Source organism: Zalophus californianus, chromosome 4, assembly GCF_009762305.2.
Source record: "Zalophus californianus isolate mZalCal1 chromosome 4, mZalCal1.pri.v2, whole genome shotgun sequence".
Classification (NCBI taxonomy): domain Eukaryota; kingdom Metazoa; phylum Chordata; class Mammalia; order Carnivora; family Otariidae; genus Zalophus; species Zalophus californianus.
Window position 1 is genome coordinate 665,335 of NC_045598.1, and position 27,641 is coordinate 692,975.

Below are 27,641 nucleotides of genomic sequence, written 5' to 3' on the forward strand. Positions count from 1 at the left end.
TTTTTAAACAAGTCTGTTTATTGAAAGGATCTGAAAATATTGTAATAAGGCTTTCAACAACATCTAACAAATTTTCAAGATATCAACAGTATGAAACATTAAGAATTTACTTCAAAAAATCCAAGGTTTTCTAGATCATTCCAAATCATGCTGCTTTCGGACTTGGTTAATACTTGCTTTTTTGTCTAAACCAGTGACCCAAATCCCAAACGCCACTGTCTTTTGGACCTAAAGCTGGGAGTTTTGGTTCGACCCCCTCTCAGCCCAAGGGAGGCGGGGCAGTGAGCCTTGAACCGTGCCCCGCCCCTGGCCGATGGCAACAAGGGCCCACCCCCCTTTCCAACCCCAGGCCATCGGCCAAGCACCACACCGAGGGCCAGAGGCGCTGAAACACGGACATGGGAGACCACGCTCAGGCTGCAGAGCCTGCTCTATGGAGGCCCCTGGCTGAGGGCGGCTGCACGTGTGGCCCCAGAGCCTTTCCATCAGCCCAAGAATGAGGCACGTGACCCTCCACGAGGCAAAGCACAGGCCCGTCCCTGTCACTCCAGAAGTGGGTCCAAGAAAGGGCAGCTTCTGTCCCTTCTGTTCTTGCCAATTCAACAGATTAAAAATGCAGCTCAGAGAAATCAGTTACTCAGAAACACATGCCCGAGTGTAGGACATCTGTCAGGGAACAATAACCAGGGGCCGAAGCCACGTGCACTGAGCCACGACTCCCACCAGACCACATGGGCTCTGGGTCGTACGTGGCAAGCACATGTGCCCACGCCCCACGCGGCCAGCTGGCCGAGGAACGACCACTGGAATGATGGGAGTTTCCTTGCAAGCCCAAGACCCACGGGGAGAAGAGCAGAACCGACAAAAAACGTCCCCAACCACCTCTTTCCTCACTGACCAATGTGTCCCCGTCTTCTAGTTGCAGTCACAAAGTACCACAGCTTATTAACCGAGAAGCACCCTCTCTCTCCGTGGACCGTCACCCCCACGGTGAGCATGCTGAACAGTGGTCCCAGCAACAGTGCCACACAGAACACGTGTAAACATTGGAGCAAGGCTCCATTTCACAACAGTACAAATCCCGTTCGCTCTGAAATCTTCAAAGTGTGTACAATAAAATCTGTATATAAGCAGTTCAGAAAGCTTAAAATAATCTCTACAAGGTATACACGGGATTTAAAATACCTTCCAGGGTGCAGAGGGGGCCGTCCCTGCTTCATGAGGAATGTGCATGGGTCTGACCTCCTACCAGGCCACCGCTGGGCTTGCGGGGGCCATAGCGTGGAGCCCTGCCAGCACCTGTCACACCACAGCAGGGCGGGGGGGAGGGGGACCTTGGGACCAAGGCAGGAAGGTGTGCCCGGAGGAGGTGCAGGTGCCGAGCAGGAGGGAGAGGGGACCCATCAGCCAATCAAATAGCAGACTGCTCTCTGCTGAAGCGTCCCCTCCGAGTCCTTTTAGGGGAAAAGGTGCAGGATTTAAGGGGAAAATCGTGGTAGCTAAAGGAAGAGTTTTGACTACAAGACATTTATTTTCAACACGGAAAGACAAATCAATCCATTCTGATCCCCTCTGAATTTCAACAGACTGATTGAAGCACAGGTTGCCTGACAAGGAATCACAAAGCACACATCCAGCTCTGGCGTCCTTGCCCTGGGACCAGGCTCTGAGCGACAGCACAGGCACACAGTGTGGACTTAGGAGGCCCCACCAGCACTCACTTTTCTTATTTAGAAATGCAAAAAAGAAGTCAGATTTAAAATGTTAAAAATGGCTGATCTGGTCGACAAAAGGCAGATTCCCGGCTCTTCCCCTGGTTACAGACAAAAGTGCTGTGACTTCTGACGCCTGACTCGGGGCTCACAGCACACGTGCTCAGGTCAGCCGGCTCCCGGAGGCCAAGTGGGAACGAGGCAGCGGAGCAGCTTTGGGGCTCTGGGGTCCCGAGTGTGGATGGCAGGAGCTCTTCCTCCTCCTCCTCCGTGAAGTGCGCCTGCTTCTTCCGCACGTTCCAGTGCAGACACTGCGCCAGGCTCTCAAACCAGTCGCTCACGGGGTCTCGGACGCAGATGGAGGGGAGCGGGTAGCAAGAGGTAGTGATGCTGATGCTGAGGCGGGGGGAGACAAGCACAGCACAGGTGAGCCCACAGCATCAGGCCAAGACCCGTTCCCAGGGGCCATGCCCACCCCAGCCCAGCTGGGGATCATCTCAGTTCTGCTGGTGCCACTTGCTGCACAGCCCGGGGCCCATCTCACCCTAAGGACAGGTGTAGCCAGCAGGGACACCAGGGCAGGCCGAGGTGAGGGGCTGTGGATCTGTCACCGCCGCCCCCCACGTACAGCAGAACATGGGGCAACGGGCTGCCACCTGCATGGGTGACCAGCTGCCCGACAGGCTCGCGTCTCCCCCCGCCCCCCCCAGCAGCTCTCAGTCACAGAGCTCTGCCTGTGGGGCCTGCACAAGCCAACCTCAACAGGGGTATGAAGGCAAGCATACCCCTCACACCTACTCCTCGCTCCGGCCCCGAGGCTCACATACCTGTCTCCATGGCAGATCTCCTGTCTCCTTCGTCCATCAAAGGACACCCATACAGTGTTCCTTGCTTCCGGTGACAGCATGATCTGGAGGGGGTCAAGCAGGACAGATGCAGGTTCGTGAGTGCAGCTGAGCACCTTGGACCCCCGCCCTGGGAGGGCAGCACTGGCCAGGAGGACCCTTGAGGGTATCCCTACCACCCACTCTATGCCAAGGCCAGTTCCAGGACATGAAGGCCTTAACTTATGTCTTGCCAAAACCAACCCTGGAAATAAGATAGGCAGGCCATCAGGCCAAGTTGCTGACCATCCACCCAGGGCCAGGGACACCAGCCAGGGGTCTGGCTCCAGCCCTCTCTCCCTGTGACCTGCAGATGTGGCCCTGCCTACCAGGGCTCACAGCCACACCCTGCCTACTGGCCTAGGGTGGACCAAAGCAGGGAGTGCGAGGCAGGCAAAGGACAGAGATGGAGGAGCAGGGCACGGGCCACACGCCAGGACAGACACTGCTCCTCACAGGGTGCCGCTTCACCCTGCCCCCATCCAGTGGGGACTACCCCCACCCCCCAAGGGCCCACAGCCCAGCTGGAGGGGCTGGCCCGGCTCTCAGCGCTGCCCCTGCCGAGCAGACAGACAAGGACGAGCGTGAAGCCCCTTCCAGCACCCAGCCCGGTGGGGCCCACAACCCAGCGGGTGCTGGGGTCACAGCTGGGGGCAAAGGGGGTGGTTAGCATGGCAGGCCCCAGGCAACAGCTTAAAGCAGAAAGGGTACAGGGCGGACTCTGACCTTCAGCTCCACCCCCGCGGGGACCACGATAGGCCGGAATGACAGCGAGTGCGGGCAGATGGGCGTGATCATGATGGCTGGCACGTTGGGGTGGATCATGGAGGCCCCGGCGGCGGCCGCATACGCTGTGCTGCCCGTCGGGGTAGAGACGATCACCCCTGATGGACAGGCCGCAGTGTCACTCTCTGTGGGCTCTGCCCCACCCCCACCCTGCAGACCCCAGGCGCCCACCTACCGTCACCCTGCACCGTGGTGATGAGGTGCCCGTCCAGGTAGACATCCACATTGGACAGATATGAGGAGGGGCCTCTGTCGATCACCACCTCGTTCAGGACCTGGGAGGACAAGGTCACTGCACCCTGGGAGGGGCCACGCAGGGCTGCCCTGCGGGAGGGGTTTGCCCCATAGGCACCTACACTGTTCCTGGGCTCTCGGGAAGGTCCTGAGGTCAGGGGGCCCCCACTGGGTCCAGCCCAGAGTCCCTCCACCCTGTGCCTCTTCCTGAGGCCATATGACAGGCAGGGCACACATCCACAGACCTGGTACTGCATGACCTGCTTCCCAACCTCTGCATCCAGGTCCGCAGCCAGCATGCCGTTCTCGCTGATCCCGTTGGGCACCACCATCTTCTTCCCTCTGAGTTCCTTCACGACCCTGACCTTGAGCCGGCTCCGAAGAACAACAGCTGCGTTCCCTGGGAGCCAGCAGGGGTCGTACCCAGGGAGGTTAGCAGGGAAGGGGTGGCAGCACCCTGCAGGAAGCAGACACCCCTGCTCCACCAGGGAGCACCCTTCCTCTCCCAAATTAAGGACAGCACCTCTCGGCCTTCTGTGAAAGCCAATTCACCACTACCAACCAGCACACACAGCAGTTTCAACATGTGACCTCCTCAAACTTCTCAACGTGAAGAAAAAGTGTTCAAAATCTTGCATCTCTGAATCTTGAAACACTTAAATATTGCTCTACACATCATTAAAAACCCCAAAACCAAGTGAGAAGACAATCCCATGTTCAGAACTCCTTGTGAGTTCCAGAACATTCCGACTTACCCTGTATCACCTGAGTAACTTGGGACTGAAAGTTCTCAAAGTTGAAGGGGGTCAGGAAGCCCAGAGAACCCAGATGGAATGCCATGACCGGAGGCACGCTGCCCTATGAGCCAATGAGGCAGGTCAGTCAGCTAGCCAATCCACTCAAAAGCCACCCCAGTTGTCCCCAGCACCGACAGACCCACCCCCCGACTGTCCTTGGGAAGGGACAGGCACATGAGTGCTCGGTCAGTGCTGGGGGTTGAGGGGTGGGCCGGCAGGCTGATTCCAAGTGATCACACGGGAGGTCAGCGAGCAGTCAGGGAGGCCGGGAGGAGCTGATGAAAAACCAGTGGAACAGGACCAGCCAGCCTGCTGACCACGCAGGACAGGAGAGAGCTGGTCAGGGAAGGACGCAAGCCTTCACGCCAGAGCCTCCCGCTTTGTGCAGCGTGAAGGCGGGCTTCGGGGGGTCCCAGCGGGCTCCCAGGCAAACTCCTGCACTCTGGTGCCTCCACAGGCCTCCTGGGTGCCCTGGAGGGTCAGCCTGGAGCCGCCGCCTTCATCCTGCTGTGGGCCCCGTCCCCTCAGCCACGAGGTGCCCGCTTCTCCTCATGGGTGCCATGCGTCTGTGGATCTGCAGCAGCCCCCCAGGACAGTTTCTCCACCACTGCCCCCCTTTTTCCCAGTCACTCTGCTGCCCAGCCCAGGCTCCACGTCAGTAGCACTCCCCGTGAGGACGGAGACCCTAACAAAGCAGATGCACCATTTGGCATTATTTACAAACCTGCTCTATGGCCAATATCAGAGTAAGAAGACCATAGAACTCGGCATCCCCATGGCATAAAGGCATGAGGTACAAGAAGGGATGGAAAACCTCACTGGGAAAGCACCTCCTCACACAGTGCCGAGGCCAGAACCCCCTGAAGACCTCACCTGGAACAGTGAGGATGCGTACAGCAGGGTCCCATCCCCCCCCAGGCATATGATGAAATCGATCTGATTGGAAATGTCATCATAATCTAGAAAACAGAACAAACATAAGAAAAGGTGTCTCGGCAGCCCTTGATGCCATAGGGCACCCTGCCCACGATGGGGCAGGAACGCTAGAAGCTTCTGCCAGGTCCAGGGCAGTGATGCCAACCCGCCGCATGACAGAGCCGATGACAAACTCACCTTCTCTGAAAGTGCAGAACTTCTTCTTCACTGGTCCAAAGTTGTCATCGCTCACTATGGCAGGGTCTTCTAGAACTTTCTTCTCCACATACACAATCATGTTATTCTCCTGGAAGGGAGACAAGCATGTCAGCTCCGCAAGACCCAGTTCAGATCCTGCTGGTCTTCCATGAAGCCTCCTTTTAAGCCGTAGCACTTTATGATGAGGGGAAAAGGGATTCCTTAGTCCTGGCTGTCAGACTGCTTTTGACCTGCTCATGCACAGATTTCTATCCTTCTGGAGGCTGTGTGACCCTCAGTTATGGAAGTCACTTGCCTGAAATTGGCTTCTTGACTTGGTCAGCTCTGAGATCACAAACCCAGAACCTGGCTAGGAGGCCAGCTCCGCGCCTGCCCCCGCCACATGGCCCAGGAGCACATGGAACCCCCCGAGCTCCAGGGTGGAATCCGGCTGACAAAGACACGGTGGGGGTGCAGAGGGGAGTTCTGGGTTGCCACCCCCCAACCTGGTTCACTCGCCTCCATCAGGTACACACAGAGCTCCTTGAAGGGCTGCAGCAAGCTGGCATCCCGGATCTTCTTGATGACAAGAACACTTTTTGGGGACTTGTTCCACGTCAACCGCTGGCTGGCAGGGTCCTGGATATGCCTGTGAGGGCAAAGGAGCATTCACACCAGGAGCACGCTTTCCCTTGAGAGGACAGGCACACCACAACCTCGGAGGCATGTCTCTCAGGCCCTGGACCGTGTGCTAGCCCCAATAAAAACATCCAAAACCATGACACAAACCACCAATATAAGAGGTGTGGTGTCTGACGTCATCTAGTTACTGAGCATCACTCACCCTTTCCAGGCGTTTCTACAAGGGGAGGGGTCACTCACAACACCCTCTGTGAGCTTCATCATCTGCCCAGGTCACATGCGTGGCTCATGAGTAGGTACGGCTGCTTTGGTCACAGTGTTTCAGTCACACCTTGCTAACAACGGGAGTGTAGGGCACACCAGCCCCCGAACTCTCCCAACTGTGCTCATTTGCACTATAAACTTAATTTCTGCAACCTCAAAACTGAAAGCAAAACTATCCTAAAGTGACTTCTGAAAGGCTATATAAAACAACTATGGCAACAAAGGTCCCTAAAATTAAAAATCAAGCAAATCTTACTGAATCTTTTCACCGTTTACAAGATCCTCTTGGCCAATCACCTATTTAAAACAAAAAGTCCTGAGGATCACCTTTAGCAGCAAGGAGGCCGGACGTGAGGAGCCTGGCTCCTCACTAAACTGGCTGGCTGAGTTCGGCTGTTCAGGGCCCCAGGGGCGGTGACACATCCCAGCCACAAAGGAATCCGAGCTGGGCCGTGGAACCGGCTTGGCCCCATGGGCAGAGCTATCAGGTCTTGGTCAGGTGAAGGGGTGTGCACTCTCCAAACTTCGTCACTCTGCTTGGCCGTGGGCCTCAGAAGCAGCATGGACGGCTCATGGACCTTTGCCCGGGTCGAAGCCCCTTTGCGCTGACCCAGGAGGGCATGGCCTGTGGCCCTTCTGGCCCTCAGACTCAGCAGACTCAGCTGTGCCCAGCCAAAGCCACCACAATGTGTCCTGCACAGGCCTGGGTGCCAATTGTGATCAGCCTCCTGCTGGGTCACCTACAAGGTGGGGATGCCGACTTTCCCTAGCACACAGGTTGTGGGTGCCGGACGGGAGAGTGAGGACGCCTGAGAGCTAGCAGGTGACCAATCTGAGCCACTGCCTAGTAAGCCAAAGGCAATCACATGCTGGCAATTCCACACATTTAGACATAAAACACACACACGTTCATGGTGAAATTTCAGACAATAAATTAGGAAGTTAAAGTTCTTTGTGATCTCTATCATATCTTACTTTTGAACATTAGAAAAGACGTTAGGTTAGACATACAGAGCCCCGCCCCGGCCAGGTGCAGCGCTGGATGGGGGGCAGGTACAAGGTGGAGAAAAAGAGCCCTGTCCCCCAGAGACGGCAGCCCCACCAGACAGTGCTGGGCACATGAGCTAGAAAGGGCAGACAAAGCTGCTCATTCCTCAGCTCCAACCTGCAGCCCCAGGGACACTTCAGGGGCATTGGCCCCTCTGCTTGGAGCACCCCACCTGAAGCACCCCAGCCCTAGTGAACCCACACCCCCCTCCCTCATACAGCGACTGTGGCTCAGCTGCGAGGACATGATGGCTAATCAAGGCTAGACAGCGAGAGGCCATTTGTGGTGGCACTTAGGCCAAGTAGAATGACAAGGAGAGAATAGCTCTGCCAAGACCAGGAAGCCCAGGGAGGGGCCCTTAGGCAGGGCCAGGCTGGGCCAGAGCAAACAGGAAGGCATGGGGCACGGGAGAGGGCAGGGCTCGGGTATGGGGGCGCCTGGGTGGGCCAGGTTACCAATGTGGCTGCTGAGCAGGGCAGGCTGTGGGGTACTAGAGGGGCTGCGTCTGGACAGGGCCTGCCCCTGGTGCAGTAACCAGCAGCGCAGACAGCACGTGGAACCAGCAGAGACACTAGGACTTCATTCCTGCGCCAGGCCCAGCCCCCTGCGCCCCTAAGAAGCAGGGCAGCCATGTCACTGGGTTTCATAGTCACAGACGTCCCAGTTTGTACAGCAATTGCCTGGGCCGCCCGAAGGTGGCAGCACTGTGCTGACGGCCTGGAACCTGTTCAGACAGGCCGTGACCTGCGGCCTGGGGTCCCCACTGCTGGGGCCGCCTCAGAGAGAGCAAGGACCCCCAGGCAGTCAGTTGAGGAAGCACACCGGAGCCCGCGGCCCTCACTGCTGTGCAAAATGTGGGACCCCCACAGCGTGCCCTGAAGGAGAGGACCCTGTGGGGGCTCCTCGAAAGGCCTAGACTGCAGGGAGGGTGGGGAGCTCGGCACGAGATGCCAGGCACAAGGCTCAGGGTGGGATGGAATTCTGGACTGTTTAACAGAAAGCGCCAACATCAAGTAAGTGATGTCAGTGTGTTTTCCTAAGACATAAAGCACACCCAGAGCACCGCACGGAGCCCTTTACAGAGCTCCCACCTCTCTGGAACCACCTAGTGACTCTTCGGACGGGAGAAGCGGAGAGTCACTGAGAGTCCAGAGAAATAACCCTGATCATTTAGTTTTTACAGTTTCTCATCCAGGCACTGCATGGCCCCCAAAGATGCACTGGGGGTCTGGTAGCACTTGTAACAGCCGCACCTGCAAGGAGGAGTGTCTCTCAAAAGTAAAAGCAGGCTTTCAAAATAGCCAAATGATGTCTCTGTATTTTAAGAATAATTAAAGGAGGACGCATGGGTGGCTCAGTCAGTTAAGCGTCTGTCTGCCTTTGGCTCAGGTCCTGGGATCAAGTCCTGCGTCGGGCTCCCTGCTCAGTGGGGAGCCTGCTTTTCCCTCTCCCTCTGGTGCTCCCCCTGCTTGTGCTCTCTCCCTTTCTCAATAAATAAATAAATAAATAAATAAATGAAAATAATAATTAAAGGAGAAGCAAGTCTGAACCACCCAGCGTATTGTGTGAAATACACTGGTTTCCTCCTAGACTTTTTACTGTAAAAACAAAACTAACTCTAAAGATGGTGCCTGGCCCAACCCCCATCTGCTTTCTGGAGAGCAGTGAGCCCCGTGCTCGCTGGAGCTGGTGGAGATGCCCTGTGGCTTCTGCTGACTTGAAAAGTGAACTTCTCACCCCGAGTCGGAACATTCCACAGCACCGCGATCCCACAACAGCACACACGCCCAAGGAGCGCCCCCCCCACCACCCCCAGCACTCACATGATGGTCTGGGGGTTCTGCAGCACACAGGCCTTTGGTCCAAACGTGGTCACCGGGCATGGCCCATGCAGAGAGCGAGTCCTCCTGTGGGGAGAGGGGACACAGCGGGTGAGCAGACCTAGGTACAGACTGTTAGACCCTCAGAAAGGCTTTTAATCGTAATAACCTTCCGTCCATCATCGGCCCAGTACCCACGTGACGGCCCCAGGAGACCCCGCCCTGGCCCACAGAGCTACACCACCCACTGTGCAGCATCAGCAATTAGAGAGAGTTCCTTAGAGAAAGGACCCCAAACCGGGCAGGTGCCCAGGCCCCACCCCAAAAAAAGGGAAGACCACCTCTGGGGACAGGCCTGGAAATCTGAATCTGAGCAGTCTCTCTGATCAAGTCTGTCTGGGGATCAGTCCCCTGGCTTATACTTGGGAATTAAGACCTTAGAGACCAACCCTAAATTACCTAGATGAAAATTCTAACAAAACTGCTCATGCTGAGTTGCATAGTCACTAAAAAAGATAGTACTTCAATGACCCAACTTCTCCAATAACTGAAAAGTGACTCAGCCATAACTGAATCACCAAATGAAGGGGCTGTGGCCAGCGCATGCTGCGGGGCCACCACCACCTGGCTGCCCTGTCCCCCTCCCTGTCCGTGAGGGCCCAACGCCCGCTCTGGCCCATGCTCGCGGGAGCGCCGAGGACACCCCCACAGTGACAGGGTTATGGGATGTGTCCAACCCCAACGGCCTCACCGTCCCTTTCTGCACCCAAAGATGGCCAAATGGAGCTGACTTCATCTTCAACTGTCTCATGGTGTCAAGAAAATCTTCAAATTCAACGCAGACCAAACAGACTTTCTAGCTGTCTTACAGAGGGCAACAGACCGAGAGAGAGCCCGGGGTCGGGTTAAAGACCGCACCTCACGGCCCCGCGAGTGCCCAGAGGAGGGGCGGCTCCCAGCGGGCCTCAGCAGCAGGCACGCACGGTTAGCGCTCGGCGCTCAAGGACCGCTGTGACCGGGCACACGCCTGTCTTCTTCCTCCGCCAGCGCCCCCCGCGGAGGCTCCCTCCGGCCTGCTGTCACCACACCACGTTCCACAGCCTCGGAACCAGAAAGGGCCTGTGCCGAACCCCCAGAACCCGCAAGCAGAAGCGGTGCTGCCGGGAGCACGGAGCCCCTGCTCGGCGGCGGCCAGAAGCAGACCCCGGAAACTCCGGCCCCCAGCCCCCGGCCGTGGCCACTGTTCCCCGCCGTGCGCCTTAGAGCTTTCCACACAGAAAACTGCCCCCACCCCGTCCCCGCTCCGCCCTCCACCACTGACAGAGGTACACGCTTTTTACTGAAAACTTCCCCTTGCGTTTGAGAGACGTGAGCCCTGCTTGAGAAGCGGGGCCGGCTCTGGCAGCTTCTACCCAAAACTCACTGCAGTTACTGTTCCAGAAGCCAGGGCAGCGTCGACAGGTGCCATCACAACGCTGCCCGGCAGGCCGCTGCGTGGGCAGCTCTAAGCACTGTTACTCAAGCGCATTGTGCAAGCACACGCACTGCGGGTCGCGGCAGAGGGCAGGCCGGGTCAGGGGAGGGTGCTTGCCCAACACCCCTGCGGCCACACTCAGCCCTCCGCCAGCCCCGTCACCGCGTGGGCCCCGCTGACGTGCCTTCAGGCACCACCCACACACCTCAAACACCAAAAGTTAGAGTGGGCACTGGCTGAGGAGAGAAAAGGAAAATCACCCTGCGCTGGTACCATCTGGGGAGACGTGCCAGGCGGGGTCTGTCCTGTGCTCCCGGGACTCGGCCCCACCCCACCGTCTGGACACACACGGTATGAGTCAGTATTTACACACAGCAGTACCAAGGCCTTAAAAGAACCCTTGGTCGCAGTTTGGAGCAGTCGGAGTGTGCAGGTGAGGGTGGTGCTCGGAGGAGGGCTTTCGTACCTGAACTCTTTGGTGCTCGCCAGGGCGGGCGAGGCAGACAGGCTGCGGGACTTGGCCCGCCCCCGGATGGGGTGGTTGGGCGCCCAGTCCTCGTCCCCGTGGCACGCGGAGCAGCGGTACGAGGCCGAATCTGCACTCACTGCCTTACTCATGTTGGCCTTCTCTTGTTCCGTTTCCATAGTTGTTAAACGAGGACTTCGATCAGAAAAACACTGACGCCTTAATTTAATAAAATAAATAAAGTAAATGAATATGCATGCAGAAAATAACATATATACACATACACGCACCATTCCATCAGGGGACAAAAATGGCTTAAGTCCCATTTGCCAAAGGACTTGAGAACAGTCTCTTTCTATCCCAAAGATATTTAAGAACTCAGGAACCTACCTGTGGTTTCTAGTGAATCTAGAAGAGCTAACAGTCAAAGAGTAAGAAAGAACTAGCAGGCTGGAGCTATGGCGTTTCTCCCACAGATAAGGCCAGGGGCCAGCTAGAGAAGAAGTCACAAGTGGGGATACAGCACATTACTGTGGAAGGAATCACATGGGGCTGTGCAGTGTTAAACGCCCCTCGGAGACACACACTGGACTCCAGCCCTGCGAACGAGCCAATAAAACATTTCCCAAAACTGACCTATTTTAGCCTCAAAGAAAACTTCAATTTCCAAACACTAGTGAAGGTAGAGAACCTTACCTTCCGACCGCAGTACAATAAAACCAGGAAAAGACAAAAAAGTAGGAACAAAGAAGACAATCCTGCAACCACCTGGGAACGTCTGAACTTCCTCCTAAGCAACTTATGGCTCAAAATGGATATCAAACCAACATATAACACATCGAAACGACCAGGATAAAGTAAACACAAAGCAAAGTCTATGCGGCCCCATTAAGGTGCGCTGAAGTTTTTGAGCATGAAGAGAAACGAGCCGAGATTCCTATAAAGCTAGAAAAGGAATAAAATAAGTCTAAGAAAGGCAGAAGCAGTGACAGAGGCAGAAATCAGTACACTGAACAATGGAAAAAGAAGGGCAGAGTTTGACAAAAGCCAGTGTAGATCAAAACAGGGAATCCTCCAAGGACAGGAAGGGTGGGCTACCACAGGGTCACGGCGAGGGTGCCTGCAGCTTTGGAGCCCACCCGGACCTGCCCGAGGGGGAGAGCAGGCAGGGCAGGCTTCTCGCAGAGGAAGACCCCCACCCAGGGCAGGGGTGAGAAGGCGGCACCCCAGGTGGAACCAGCAGGGTAACCTGCCGCACAACCCACGCTGCAGGGACAAGCCAAGCAAACAAGGTCACCCCAAAAGAGACTGTAACACACATGGTAAGGCCAAAAGTTCTCCCAGAGGGGTGAGCGCGTGTCAGAGGATGGCACTGCAGGAGGTGAACGGACGGAAGGGAAGCTCAGAGATCAGACAAGCCTGGGCCTCGGTGTTAAGGTGAAAGGTGATGGCGCCCCTGCACCCCTACCCTGGCCGCACCTGACAAGTACCAGAGGAGCTTCAGAGAGTAATGCCCACACCCAGACTGAAGGCATCAGTAGTTTTATGAGCTCCCAGGTGGGGGCGCCCAGGCAGCTCAGTGGGTTAAGCATCTGCCTTCGGCTCAGGTCATGATCCCAGGGTCCTGGGATTGAGCCCCACATCGGGCTCCCTGCTCAGCGGGAGGCCTGCTTCTCCCTCTCCCTCTGCTGCTCCCCCTGCTTGTGCTCTCTCACTCGCTCTCAAATAAGATCTTTAAAAAAAAAAAAACACAAAAACTCCCCAGGTGATTCTAAATTTTAGCTAGAGTTGACACCACCACCCTAGTGGATCAATACCCAAACATGAAAAAATCTTTAATAAAACCCCAAACCTACAAGAACATACTGATATAACCACTCCTATTCAATCCTGTACTGGAGGCCATAGCCAGTGTTAATAGGCAGGAAAATGAAGTAAAAGGCATAAGGATGGAAAAAGAACTGGTAAAATTGTACTGTCATGGGCTCCTGGCTGGCTCAGCTGGTGGAGTGTGTGACTTTTAATCTTGGGGTTGTGAGTTCAAGCCCCACATTGGGTGTAGAGATTACTTAAAAAAATTGTACTGTCAGATGACATGGTCTTCTATATGGAAAATCTTAAGGAATCTACAAAAAAGTGACTCTGTCCAATTAAGTGAGTTTATTACCAAGGTTACAGGAGACAGTTGGTTAAGCGGCCGACTCTTGGTTTCAGCTCAGGTCATCATCTTGGGTTCCTGGGGTTGAGCCCTCGTTGGGCTCCATGCTCAGCAGGGAGTCTGCTTGTGGATGCTCTCCCTCTACCTCTGCCCCTCCCCCCCATTCGTGCACACTCTAAAATAAATAGATGAGTATTAAAAAAAATAAAAATACCATTTACAATAACACTGAAATAAAAGCTACATAGGGATATAGTTGACAAAAGTAGAGAACCTAATTCAAGTTATAAAATAAGTAGCGTACAGCAATGTGACTCTAGGTAATAATAATGGAGCATATATTTGAACATTCCTAAGAGAAGAGTTTAAAAGTTATCATCATAAGAAAACAATTTGTAGGGGCGCCTGGGTGGCTCAGTCAGTTAAGCGTCTGCCTTCAGCTCAGGTCATGGTCCCAGGGTCCTGGGATCGAGCCCCGCATCGGGCTCCCTGCTCCGCGGGAAGCCTGCTTCTCCCTCTCCCACTCCCCCTGCTTGTGTTCCCTCTCTCGCTGTGTCTGTCAAATAAATAAATAAAATCGTTATAAATAAATAAATACATAAATAAATAAATAAATAAAATCTTAAAGAAAGAAAAGAAAACAATTTGTCACTCCATGTGGTGATGGATGTTAACCAGATCCATTTTACTGGTCATTTCCCAATACATACCCATCAAATCATTACACTGTACACCTGAAACTAGAAGGGCATATATCAATGACATCTCACTAATAGGAAATAGCACAAAACCTGTACGCTGACAACTAGAAACGCTGCTGACAGAAATGAGGAAGCAAAGAAATGGAGACAAAGGCACATTCCCAGATCAGAGAAGCTGATATTGTTAGATCTCAGCTCCCAAACTGATTTAGACTCTCCACAATTCCTACCTACAAAACCCCAGAAGACTCTTCTCCAGAAAATGATGAACTGGGGCACCTGGGCGGCTCAGTAGGTTAAGCATCCAACTCTTTTCTTTTTTTAATTTTTAAAATTTATTTGGGGGGGGAGCACAGCGAGAGGGGCAGAGGGAGAGGGAGAGAGAATCCCAAGCAGACTCCATGCTGTGAAGTATGGACACTGCATAGCCTCAAGTGTCCAACTCTCGACTTCAGCTCAGGTCGTGTCTCGAGGTTGGGAGAGAGCCCTGCATCAGGCTCCATGCTCAGTGTGGAGTCTGCTTGAGAATCTCTCTGCCTCTGTACCTCCCCCCACCCCATGCTCTCTCTCCAAGAAAAAAAAAAAGGACAAACTGATTCTAGAACTCATGGAAATGTGGACAACCTAGGCCGAGGATAGTTAAAAAAAACTGAAAAAGAACGAAGTAAGACTCACACTTCCTGACTTCATGATCTATAGTTAAGCTACAGGAACCAGACAGCATGACACTGACACTGACACACAGATGAAGGAAACAGAACAGATTCCAAAATGATGCCCTCACACAGGTACAATCAACGGATTTTTAAAAAAATTTATTTGTAATTAAGTGAACTATACACCCAACGTGGCGCTCAAATTCACAACCCTGAGATCAAGAGTCACATGCTTTTCCAATGGAGCCAGCCAGGCGCCCCTCAATCAATGGATCTTCAACAGAGAAGCCAAGGTGATTCAACAGAGAGAGGATCATCTTTTCTTCAAGTCATTCTTTTTCTTTTTTTAAAGATTATTTATTTATTTATTTGACAGAGAGAGAGAGAGACACAGCGAGAGCAGGAACACAAGCAGGGGGAACGGCAGAGGGAGAAGCAGGCTTCCCACCGAGCAGGGAGCCCGATGCGGGGCTCGATCCCAGGATCCCGGGATCATGACCTGAGCCAAAGGCAGACGCCCAATGACTGAGCCACCCAGGCGCCCTCTTCAAGTAATTCTACAAAAACTTGACAGCCACGTCTAAAAGAATAAAGTTAAACTCTTTCTTCACACCAAATATAGGCGTATCTCAGTTTATAGCACGTGGCTTTATTGTGCTTTGCACACATTACATTTTTTACAAATTGAAAGTCTGTGGCCACCCTGCACCAAGCACATCTACATTTTTCCACCAGCATTTGCTGACTTTGTATCTCTGTGTCACATTGTGGTAATTGTTGCAATACTTCAAAGTTTTTCACTATTATATTTGTTATGGTGACCTGTGATCAGTGATCTTTGAGATCACAATTGTAATTGTTTTGGGGCACCGGTACCCTGCGCCCATTTAGGATAGCAAACTTAACAGGGAAGTGCTGTGTGTGCTCTGTTCCACTGACCAGCAGGGCCCGTCTCTCCCCTTCCTCAGGCCTCCCTATTCCCCGAGACACAACAGTACTGAAATTGGGCCAATCAATACCCTTACAACGGCCTCTAAGTGTTCAAGTGAAAGGAAGAGTCACCCATCTCTCTCTCTATTTATTCTTTCTTTTTCTTTCTTCTTCCTTCCTTTTTCTTTCTTTCTTTTTTCTTTTTCTCTCTCTCTCTCCTCTTTCTCTCTCTCTTTCTTTCTTTCTTGTAAAGTAGGCTCCATGCCCAATGTGAGGCCTAAACTCAAGAGTTACGCAGTCTATTGACTGAGCCAGCCAGCCAGGCACTCCACACACTTCTCACTTTAAATCAAAGCTAGAGGGCGCCTGGGTGGCTCAGTTGGTTAAGCGACTGCCTTTGGCTCAGGTCATGATCCTGGAGTCCCGGGATCGAGTCCCACATCGGGCTCCCTGCTCAGCAGGGAGTCTGCCTCTCCCTCTGACCCTCTTCCCTCTCGTGCTATCTCTCATTCTCTCTCTCTCAAATAAATAAAATCTTAAAAAAAAAAAAAGTACAAGGTGGAGAAGCGAGTGCTGATGTAGAAGCGGTGTCAAGTTCTCCAGAAGATCTAGCTGAGATCATTAATGAAGGTGGCTGTGCTTAACAGATTTTCGATGTAGACAAAGCAGCCTTACTTTGGGAGAAGATGCCATCTAGGACTGTCATAGCTAGAGAGAAGTCAATGCCTGGCTTCAAAGCTTCCAAGGATAGGCTGACTCTCTTGTCAAGGGCTAACGCAGCTGGTGACTTGAGGTTGAAGCCAATGCTCACTGACTATTGAGAAAATCCAAGTACCCTTAAGAATTATGCTAAAAGTACTCTGCCTGCACTCCAGAAATGGAACAACAAAGCCAGGATGACAGTCATCTGCTTACAATGTGGCGGACTGAATTTTTAAAAAACGATTATTTATTTGAGAGAGAGAGGGAGCAAGCATGCATGCTAGTGTGTGTGGTGGGGGCAGAAGGAGAGAGAATAGAGAATCTCAAGCTGACTCCACACTGAGCACAGAGCCCAATGTGGGGCTCAATCCCATGACCCTGAGATCATGACCTGAGCTGAAACCAAGAGTTGGACGCTTAACCGACTGAGCCACCCAGGTGCCCCAGCTGACTGAATGTTTTAAGCCCACTGCTGGGACTTACTGCTCAGAAAAAGAAAAAAAAAACTCCTTTCAAAACATTACTACTCACTGACAGTGCACCTACTCATCCAAGAGCCCTGATGGAGATGTACAAGATTAATGTTGTTATGTGTGCTAACACAACATCCACTCTGCAGCCCACAGGTCAAGGATTAATTTCAACTTTCAAGTCTTACTATTAAGAAATACATTTTGTAAGGTTATGGCTGCCACAGATAGTGCTTCTTCCTCTGATGGATCTGAGCAAAGTAAACTGCAAACCTCTGGAAAGGATTCACCATCCAGACGCCATTAAGAACATTCATGACTCATAGGAAGAGGTCAAAACATCAACATGAACAGGAGGTTGGAAGAAGTAGACTCCCACCCTCACGGACACCTCTGAGGGGGTCAGGACTTCAGGGGAGGAAGTCACTGCAGATGTGGAAACAGTGAGAGCGCTAGAATCAGAAGTAGCCCCTGAAGATGGGACTGGATCGCTTCAATCTCAGGATAAAACTTTAAGGAGTTGCTCCTTACGGAGGAGCAGAGAACGGGGCTTCTTGAGGTGGAACCTACTTCTGGTGCAGATGCTGTGAAGACTGTTGAAACGACAACAGATTTAGATCACCACATAAACTGCGTTGATAAAGCAGCGGCCGGGTGTGAGAGGACTGACTCCAGTTTTGAAAGAACTTGTCCTGTGGGTAAAATGTGATCAAACAGCATCGCCTGCTACAGAGAAATCGTTTGTGAAAGAGTTAATGAGGCAAATTTCATTAGTGTCTTATTTTAGGAAATCACCATGGCCACCCTAGCCTCCAGCAACCACTACCCTGGTAAGTTGGGAGCCATCCCTGCTGCTCACATGATAGTTAGCATTTTTTAGCAATAAAGTAAGCATCTCTCTCTCTCTCTCTCCTCTCTCTCCACGCTGGGCTCACTACCGTGAGATCAAGACCTGAGCTGAGATCAAGAGTCAGACACTTGGGTGCGCCTGGGTGGCTCAGCTGGTTAAACATCCAACTCTTGGTTTTGGCTCAGGTCAACTCAGGGTTGTGAGATTGAGCCCTGTGTCGAGTTCTATGCTCAGCAGGATGTCTGCCTAAGATTTTCTCTGCCCCCCACCCCCGTGCTCTAAAATAAATAATCTTTAGGGCGCCTGGGTGGCTCAGCTGGTTAAGCATCTGCCTTCAGCTCGGGTCATGATCCTGGGGTCCTGGGATCGAGCGCTACATTGGGCTCTCAGCTCAGCGGGGAGTCTGCTTCTCCCTCTCCCTCTGCTTTCTCTCACGTGCACTCTTTCTAATAAATAAGTTTTTAAAAACAGATTTATTTATTTGACAGAGAGGGAGAAAGAGCACAAGCAGGGGGAGCAGAGGCAGAGGGAGAAGCAGGCTCCCCGCTGAGCAGGGAGCCTGACGCTGTCTCCATCCCAGGGCCCTGGGACCATAACCTGAGTTGCAGGCAGACGCTTAACTGACTGAGCCACCCAGGTGCTCCCAAAGCATGCAATTTTTTGATCTCGGGATCATGAGTTCAAGCTTCACACTAGGCGTAGAACTTATGTAAAAAAATAAAATGTTTTAAAAAAACACAAAGAATGAGATTTTGCCATCTGTGACAACATGGATGGAGCTAGAAGGTATTATGCTAAGTGGAATAAGTCAGAAAGACAAATACCATATGATTTCACTTCTATGTGGAATCTAAAAAAAAAACCACCAAACGTTTATTTATTTATTTTAAAAAAGATTTATTGGGGCACCCTCTGTCCCTTCCCCCCTGCTCCTTCTCTCTGTCTGTCTCAAATAAATATTTATTTGAGAGAGAGAGAGAGAAGCAGACTCCCCGCTGAGCAGGGAGCCCAATCTGGGGCTCGATCCCAGGACCCTGAGATCATGACCTGAGCCGAAGGCAGACTCTTAACTGACTGAACCACCCAGATGCCCCAAAAAACCAAATACAGAGGACAAATTGGGGTTGCTGGAGGGGAGGGGGATGGGGGATGGGCAAAATAGGTAAAGTGGATTAAGAGGTACAAACTTCCAGTTATAAATAAGTCAGGGATGAAAAAGTATAGCATAGGAAATAAAATTAATAATACTGTAATAGGGTCGCCTGGGTGTCCCAGTTGGTTACGTGTCTGCCTTGGGCTCGGGCCATGATCCCAGGGTCCTGGGGTTGAGCCCCACATCGGGCTCCCTGCTCAGCGGGGAGCATGCTCCTCCCTCTCCCTGCTGCTCCCCCTGCTTGTGTGTGTGTGTGCTCTCCCTCTCTCTCTGACAAGTAAATACATAAATATCTTTTAAAAAACAAATATATCTATATAAAAAAGTAATAGTGTAATAATGTTGTATGGTTACAGACGGTGACTACAGTTACCTTGGTGAACACCGAGTAATCTACAGAAACTGTGGAATCAATGTTGTACACCTGAAATTGATATAACACTGTATGCCAACTATGAGAGAAAAACTCTCTAAAGGTCTGACATACAAGAGAAACTATTTTAGATTTCTTTCTAAGTCAACATGACTGTACATAAACTTCGTTCAAACCCAAAGCCTGATTTATGGCCCCCCACGCAAGCACTGTACATCTGCTTTGTGAATGAGTAGCCTAAAGGAAAATCATCTTGTCTTTGAGGTATCAGTCAACACCCCTACTCCCTGCATTCCTTTATGACAAAACTCCTAATTCCTGCCTATATGCTAATCTATAATCTTTTGAGCTTTTACAAGATGTAAAAAGTATATTACACTGTAAAAACCATTCATTTCCTGGAGTGTGAAAACGTGTTTCCAGGGCAACTGTCCTAACTTGAGCTCGAATAAAACGCTCTTTTTTACTTTTAGAGACTTTTTTTTTAAGATTTTATTTATTTATTTGAGAGAGAGAGAATGAGAGAGAGAGAGCCCGAGAGGGAAGAGGGTCAGAGGGAGAAGCAGACTCCCTGCCGAGCAGGGAGCCCGATGTGGGACCCGATCCCGGGACTCCAGGATCATGACCTGAGCCGAAGGCAGTCGCTTAACCAACTGAGCCACCCAGGCGCCCTAGAGAATTTTTTTTTTAAAGATTCGTTTTATCTGAGAAAGAGAGTGTGCACGTGCGCAAACATGGGGGGAGGGGCAGAGGGAAAGAGAAAATCTCAAACAGACTCCCTGGTGAGGGCAGAGCCTGACGTGGGACTTGATCTCACAACCCTGAGTTCATAACCTTAGCCGAAATCAAGAGTCAAACATTTAACCGACTGAGCCATCCAGGCGCTCCTACTTTTAGAGACTCTAAAAAGTTTGTTCACTTTGTGTCGACAGCTATACGTCAATTAAAACAAGCAAACACACATACCTAACATTCTTTACTAACAGAACCTCAGCAAAGAAGGGTAAAAACTTCAGTTCTGAGCTGTGACCAAGAGGTCTTGCAGCAGCCTCACCCTGCCATTCTGAGAAGTAAAACCAACCAACTCCTCTCCTCTAATATGTAGAATCAGGGCAAGGCTACCTGAAATGCCCCACTCTGCATGGGACTTAGAGCAACTTACTGCCAAGAAAGGACAAAAGAGGCACTTAAATTAAAGGAGTCAATTAGGCAAGTTGTAACAATGCAACCTTTTTTTTTTTTTAAGATTTTATTTATTTATTTGACAGAGAGACAGTAAAAGCAGGAACACCAGCAGGGGAGTGGGAGAGGGAGAAGCAGGCTTCCTGTGGAGCAGGGAGCCCGATGTGGGGCTCGATCCCAGGACCCCGGGATCATGACCTGAGCTGCAGGCAGATGCTTAACGACTGAGCCACCCAGGCGCCCCAACAATGCAATCATTAAAAGGAAATAATCACCAATGTTGGAGCCAATGATGTCTGAGAAAAAGGCAGGGTGACCAATGATGTATAAGCCATGACCCAAACACGGGTGAACGTGGACAGATGTGTAACGGCCACAGCTCAACAAGGGAAGTGCGTCCAGGATATACGGCCCCTTCTGCACACGCACTGCCCTCTCTCTGTCCAAGAACGGAGAAGCCGAAGCAGGACTGCCTGCGGGAATATGGACACTTACCCAAAACCAGGATGACTGGCTAGAAGCAGAAATACATCCCGCAGAGCCAGGGCCCATGGCAAGGTCCAGCGCCCACCTTGCCAGGCGCTGTCCAAGCGCTCACCTCGTATCACCTGCCTCGTGCTCACAATGAGACACATGGGGTGTCTAGGACACAGAAGCCCAGGGTCACACAGCTAGGACAGGGCAGGGCTGGCATCTGGGCCAATGCTCCTAAGCCCCTGTGCAAGGCCACAGTACACAGACAAGAGGACCCAACCAAGCAGGGAGGCCACCCAACATGCAGGGCATGGTCGGCTAAGCCGCACTTCAACCAGGCCCAGATCACCTTCAGCCAGCTCCTCACCTGTCCCTGGGAAAAGTGAAGACAAACTACTCTATAGTAAAATATATAGGTGATGCTGTCTCAGCTTCCACTCACTGCTTAAGAATTCTACTACACTGAGTCTTGGGACAATATTTTGTACCCAACAAATGCTGTCCACTTAAACTTATACAGGGATGTATGTCAATTATTTGTCAATAAAACTGGGGCAAGAAAAGTGAACTTCAACCCGAACTTCACACCTTAAACAAAAATTAACTAAAAACAAATCAAAATGGATTATGTCAAGTGTAAAACACAATCTATAAAACTTTTATTAGAAAACGTAGGAGCTGGCGCCTGGGTGGCTCAGATGGTTAAGCGTCTGCCTTCGGCTCAGGTCATGATCCCGGGGTCCTGGGATCGAGTCCCACATCGGGCTCCCTGCTCCTTGGGAGCCTGCTTCTCCCTCTGCCTCTCTCTCTCTCTCATGAATAAATAAATAAAAAGTTAAAAAAAAAAAAAAGTAGGAGCAGGGTGCCCGGCTGGCTCGGTCGGTGGAGCATATGACTCTTGGTCTTGGGGCTGTAAGTTTAAGCCCCACGATGGGTGGAGAGGTTACTTAAAAATAAAATCTTAAAAAAAAAAAAAAGAAAGAAAGAAAGAAAAAGGAGAAAGTTTTTAGAACCCAGGACTAGAGAGAATTTTTTATACATGATGCATACAGTCCATAAAAGGTAAAAAAAAAAAAAAAAATCAATACACTGGACTTCATTAAAAGAAGCTTGCTCTGTGGAAGACTCTGTGAAGAGAATAAAAACAAGCTGCAGAGTGGGAGAAAATATTTGCAAACGAGATATCCAACAAAGGTTTTCTATCTAGAATATGCAAAGAAATCTCAAAAACAAAAGTAAAAAAACAAATAATCCAATTAGAAAATGGGCAAAAACGATGAACAAACCAGAGGATGCACACACGGTAAAAAACCATGGGAAGCTCCACGCCATCGGCCACAGGAAATACAAATTCAAACAACAGTATCACTACACCTTTCAGGATGGCTAAGACAACCGAAAGCCAGACAGCAGAGAAACCATCACTCACACGCTGCTGCAACATGAACGGTACAGCCTGGAAGTTGGGCAGTTTCTTATAAAATCTTAAAAAAGAGAAGTACAGAACCCAGCAACTGCAAGGTGGCATCTATCTCAGAGTAATAAAAATATATGTCCACATAAAAGCTGCACATGAGTGTTCACGACAGCTTTATGTGCAATAGCCGAAGACTGCAGCTGGCCGCCGCCCCAATGCCTCCCTGCTGCTTAAACCGACCGTGGTCTGTCCACACAGTAAAATACAACTGGGCAACACACGGGAGCGGGCTGTTGATGCCTGCAGCAGTTCGGATAGATGTCAGGGGCATTATACGGGGTGAAAAAAGCCAATGTCAAACGGTCACAAACTGAATGATCCCATATACATTCTCAAGATGGTAAAATCATACAGGTCGGGCATGAGTGGGGCATCCTCGGCATGACGGAGTGGTTCTGAGTCCCGACTGTGGTTGTGGGTACATCAGTGTATAAATGGATAAAACTGCAGAGAATCAGATACACATAAATACTGGTGAAATCTAAATAAGGAGTGTAGTGTAGTTAACGACAGTTTTCTTTTTTTTTAACGACAGTTTTCCAATGCTAATTTCCTGGTTATAAAAACTACTGCACTATGGGTGTGTAAAATAAAGGGGGGGGTTACAAGGGTCTCTCTGGACTATTTCTTTTTTTTTTTTTTAAGATTTTATTTATTTATTTATTTGAGAGAGAGAGAATGAGAGATAGCACGAGAGGGAAGAGAGTCACAGGGAGAAGCAGACTCCCTGCCGAGCAGGGAGCCCGATGTGGGACTCGATCCCGGGACTCCAGGATCATGACCTGAGTCGAAGGCAGTCGCTTAACCAACTGAGCCACCCAGGTGCCCTCTCTCTGGACTATTTCACTTCCTGTGAATCTCTAATTATTTCAAAACAATAAAAAAAGGAATAAACCTATCAAAATCACAAAAGGCAAATGTACTTAAAAATCTTCTATTACTCATGGGGCACCTGGGTGTCTCAGTCGTTAAGCGTCTACCTTCCTCTCAGGTCATGATCCCGGGGTCCTGGGATCGAGCCCCGCAGCAGGCTCCCTGCTCAGCGAGGGGCCTGCTTCTCCCTCTCCCACTCCCCTCTCGTGTTCCCTCTCTCGCTGTGTCTCTGTCAGGTAAATAAATAAAATCTTTAAAAAAAATAATAAAAATTTTCTATTACTCATTATCTAGAAGCTGTTAATATTTACTTGCAAAGACTAATGTGATGACAAGCTTGTTCCGGTATGTTAACTGTTTGAGAAGGATGAAATTCGAATTCCATCCAAATTCATGCACATTCCTGACAGCACGAATCTGATTTATTTTTTATTATTTTTTTTTAAGTTTCATTTTTAGGGGTGCCTGGGTGGCTCAGTCAGTTGGGCATCTGACCCTGGGTTTCAGCTCAGGTCATGATCTCGTGGTTGCGGATCGAGCCCTGCGTCAGGCTCTGCACTCCGTGCAGAGTCTGCCTCAGATTCTCTCTCCCTCTCTTTCTCTAATAAATAAACAAAACCTTAAAACAAAAAAAGTTTAATTTTTAAGTCATCTCTGCGCCCAACATGGGGCTCGAACTCATAATCCTGAGATCAAGAGTGGCACGCTCCACCGAAGGAGCCAGGCAAGTGCCACAGCACAAATCTAATTTTATTTTTTTAAGTTTTTAAGATTTTATTTATTTATTAGAGAGAGAACATGAGAGGGGGGGAGGGTCAGAGGGAGAAGCAGACTCCCTGCTGAGCAGGGAGACCAACTCGGGACTCCATCCTGTGACTCCAGGGTCATGACCTGAGCAGAAGGCAGTCGCCCAACCAAATGAGCCACCCTGACGCCCTAATTTTATTTATTTTTATTTTTATTTTTTTAAAGATTTTTTTTATTTGACAGAGAGAGACACAGCGAGAGAGGGAACACAAGCAGGGGGAGAGAGACAGGGAGAAGCAGGCTTCCCGCGGAGCAGAGAGCCCGATGCGGGGCTCAATCCCAGGACCCTGGGATCATGACCTGAGCCAAAGGCAGACGCTTAACGACTGAGCCACCCAGGCGCCCTAATTTTAAAAAACAACTTTGGCATTGGGAAATTTTATTAGGAAAATAGTGCTGGGCAGCAATGTTTCCTAGAACTCACACATGGTGGGGAGGGGACACGCTGAGATGGCATCCAGCAAAGAAGTCAGACACACGCCCACAGACAGATGTGACACCCATGACATCCAGTGAGAGCTCTCAACTGTATTTGTGGAAAATACTGAATGATGGGCTCCCTGCTCCGCGGGAAGCCTGCTTCTCCCTCTCCCACTCCCCCTGCTTGTGTTCCCTGTCTCCCGGTATCTTTGTCAAATAAATAAATAAAATCTTAAAAAAAAAAAAAGAAAAGAAAGAAAATACTGAATGAAAAAGGACAGCTTATTTGGTGACAGAAATAGGAAATGCCGAACCTCACTAGTTGACACTGAGGTGGAAAACAAGTCCCTCTAAAATCGCCCTTCCCTTCTCCATCGATAGTACCCAATGCTGGCAAGGTTGTGATAAAACTGGGCATCCACACTGGCAGTGTGTGAACCAAGGAAGACCTTTTGGAAAGTTCTCTGGTAACATGAGCCAGGAGCCTGACCTGTAACCCCATAAACTGAATAGGATCTGAGACCTGAAGGGGGCTGTTCTAGAGAGGCGGTGGCACCCTTCCTTGGGCAGACAAGGAAGACCAGGGTCTGTGCAGCTCTGAATAAAGCCAGGCACTGTCATCGTGCACTGAAATAAAGTTCTCAGACCACAATCTGAGTGGCTGTGCATTAGACTCAGGAGCCTGGCAATCATGGGTCTGGAGGTACTGCAAATGGCCAGCCACCAGCACAAACAGAAATGAAGTCGTGGAGTTACCAGCTGACCCGTACTAACCCAGGACGGGCGAAAGCAGCGGAGTGCCTGTCACTCGGTGTAAACAGGGCCGCAGTGAGGCTGCTGGAGGAGGCCGCCCTCAGGTGCACCCTCCCTTTGCACACTGCCTCTCCTGCTTCCTGAAGCTCCCTTGGCTGTTGTAATATCCATGCTTACAGAAAAGCCCTGTGATTTGAAGGAATAAAGATGTGGGGCCATCAACTCCTATTAAAAAAACACCTGCCTCTTCATTCATCATACCTTTTCTCAAGCGGTAAACAACAGCACCGACTGTTGTTTCCCCGTGTAGTGGGGTGCCAGTTGCCGGGCCAGCGTCTGGGAGACCCTCCACCATCATGTCAGAACCCCGCGGGGCTCTGTGCTAGCAGCGCAGACCTACCCACAAGTTAAACACAAAAAACCCGGAACCATCACGAGGGCTCCCCTCCAGCTGCAGCCACTGTGTGCCTACTGCACTGGCACCTGCCCCTGTCCTCAAGTCGCCCGGTGGCGAGGGCAAAGGTCACAGTGAGGGACGGACTCGGTGCGCCCGCTGACAACAGGGCCCCGGGATTCCGGGGAACGAGTCCTTGAAGGGCGTCATCCCGAAAGATGGAAAATAACTCCCTTCTAAAAGCCAGGGCATACTCCCAAAACGAATGCCTAAGTCTTCCATGTGAGGCAGAGTTGCGCCCCAAGACGGGAAAGGAAAAGTAACCTGTTACTCAAAATCAAAGCCCAGGGCATCCGTTTGCTCGGAGCGGCCCCGGCCCGAGACCCCCGCGGGCCCCGGCTGCGGGTCGCCGGGCGGGTGTCTGGCGTCCCAGAGCGGCGCGCCCTCCGACGACACAGGGCGCGACAAGGCGACCCCGACCTGCCCCCGAGGGCCCGACCCTCCAGACTGCCCGCCAACCCGCGGACTCGGGAGGCGGCCGTCGCGGGCGAGGTCGGCGGTCGCGCCCCCAGGCCCACACCCGGGCGGCGGACAGGGCCGCCCCGGCCCACGACCCCGCACCCCCAGACCCCCAGGCCGCCCCTTGACCCCGGGCGGCGGCTACCGCGGGCGGAGGGCTGGGCCGACCGGCCGCGCGCACTCACCGTTCGCTGCCCCGGGCGCCTGCGGGGCCGTCCCCTCTCCGGGCCGAGCCCGCGGGCCACGCCACCCCGCTGCCGCTCGCCGTCGCTAGCCGGCCCCCGGCGCCGCGGCCGCCCCCCGCCCCATGGCCGCCCCCCGCCCCACGGCCGCCAGGACCACGGCGCCGGCCCGCCGAGCAGCAATGCAGCCAGTGCGCACGCGCGCCCCGCCCCGCGCATGCGCCCCGCCCCACGCATGCGCCCCGCCCGCGCGCCCCGCGCACGTGGGTCGTCCAGCAAGGACCTGGGGTCCCGGCTGGGGGCTGCGACCCAGGGGTCGGTGGGGCTGGGGCGGGAGGCTCGCGGTGGGCCATCGGCTGCCCCGACTCCGACGGCGGCCGCCTTGAAGAAGAACCTTGGTCCCCACTTACCCCGCCGCGTTGCAAGCACGTCCGCTCGCGCCCCTTGCCCCTGCCCCCTTGTCGCTCCCGCTCCCCTCCACCGCGGGCCGGGTGGGCTGGCTGCGGACCCCTGCGAGTGGTGACAGCACCCGCTTAGGATTCCATAACTGACGGGGTGTGAATCTACTTAGAAGGCACATGTTTGGGGAACCAAAACTGGTTGCGAGCAGCTGCGACAGCCGGACCCCTCCCTGCTGGTACAGAGGGAGGGGGCGGCCGGGGCGGGGCCACCGCGGGCCTCTCCCACCCCAAGCCCCCTGGCGGGGCCCTGCACACCACCTGGACTACAGGGGCTGTAGGCCCGGGATGTCAAAGGGGGCCCCTCCAGGGTGACCTGCTAGCACCGTCGTCCCCCACCCCTCTCACCATCACCACCGGAGGACCCAGAGAGGAGAGAGGAAGGGGACCTAGTTACCCACTTGGTAGCTTCTGGTGGAGCTGCAGGCCTCCCCCAGGGCACCCAGAAGTCAAGTGTCCCAACAGTGTGCCAGGCTCCTGGGACTCGTCTGTGAATAAGGGGTGCCCGTAGAGGAAGCCGGGAGAGTGCCCTGTTCGGTTCTTGGTAATCTGCCTGGCTTCCCAAGTGCCCACCGTTATTCCCTGTGTAAGCGCACGTCTCCCACACCTTGTGTCGTGTGGAGCCCTTTGCAGCAGCGTGGCCGCCAGGTTTCCCCTGCCCCCATACCTGCGGTGGTCAGGCTCCTCTGGTGGGGTCTCCCGGCCCTACGTGCAGAGACTCCAAACTCAGATAGGCACAAAACAGGACATGTCTCACTACTGGCCTGGGACCACTGGGCAGTGGGGTCATCAAGTGTAAGTAGGAAGGGGGGCAAGGGTGTCAGGAATTGGGGGGATTTCTTAAGCTCTGTAACTTCCCCATCTGGTTA

General features: G+C 52.3%; 1 protein-coding gene across 4 annotated transcripts; it reads right to left on the reverse strand.

The window, feature by feature from the left end:
- NADK (NAD kinase) lies at window positions 1-27,546 on the reverse strand. Of its 4 annotated transcripts, none has more exons than XM_027614842.1 (12): window positions 27,440-27,546; window positions 11,241-11,459; window positions 9,304-9,387; window positions 6,046-6,175; window positions 5,527-5,635; window positions 5,287-5,372; window positions 4,372-4,474; window positions 3,862-4,016; window positions 3,558-3,657; window positions 3,323-3,480; window positions 2,540-2,622; window positions 1-2,108 (listed from the first exon to the last, which is right to left on the reverse strand). In XM_027614842.1, exons 2-12 carry the CDS (start codon window positions 11,417-11,419, stop codon window positions 1,757-1,759), a joined length of 1,539 nt encoding a protein of 512 aa, XP_027470643.1. In that variant the 5' UTR covers window positions 11,420-11,459; window positions 27,440-27,546; the 3' UTR covers window positions 1-1,756. The 4 variants fall into 4 exon arrangements, with proteins under 4 accessions (XP_027470643.1, XP_027470636.1, XP_027470651.1 ...); XM_027614835.1 differs by lacking the exon at window positions 27,440-27,546 and adding an exon at window positions 26,318-26,473; XM_027614850.1 differs by lacking the exon at window positions 27,440-27,546 and adding an exon at window positions 13,408-13,468.
- Window positions 27,547-27,641: the final 95 nt, after the last annotated feature.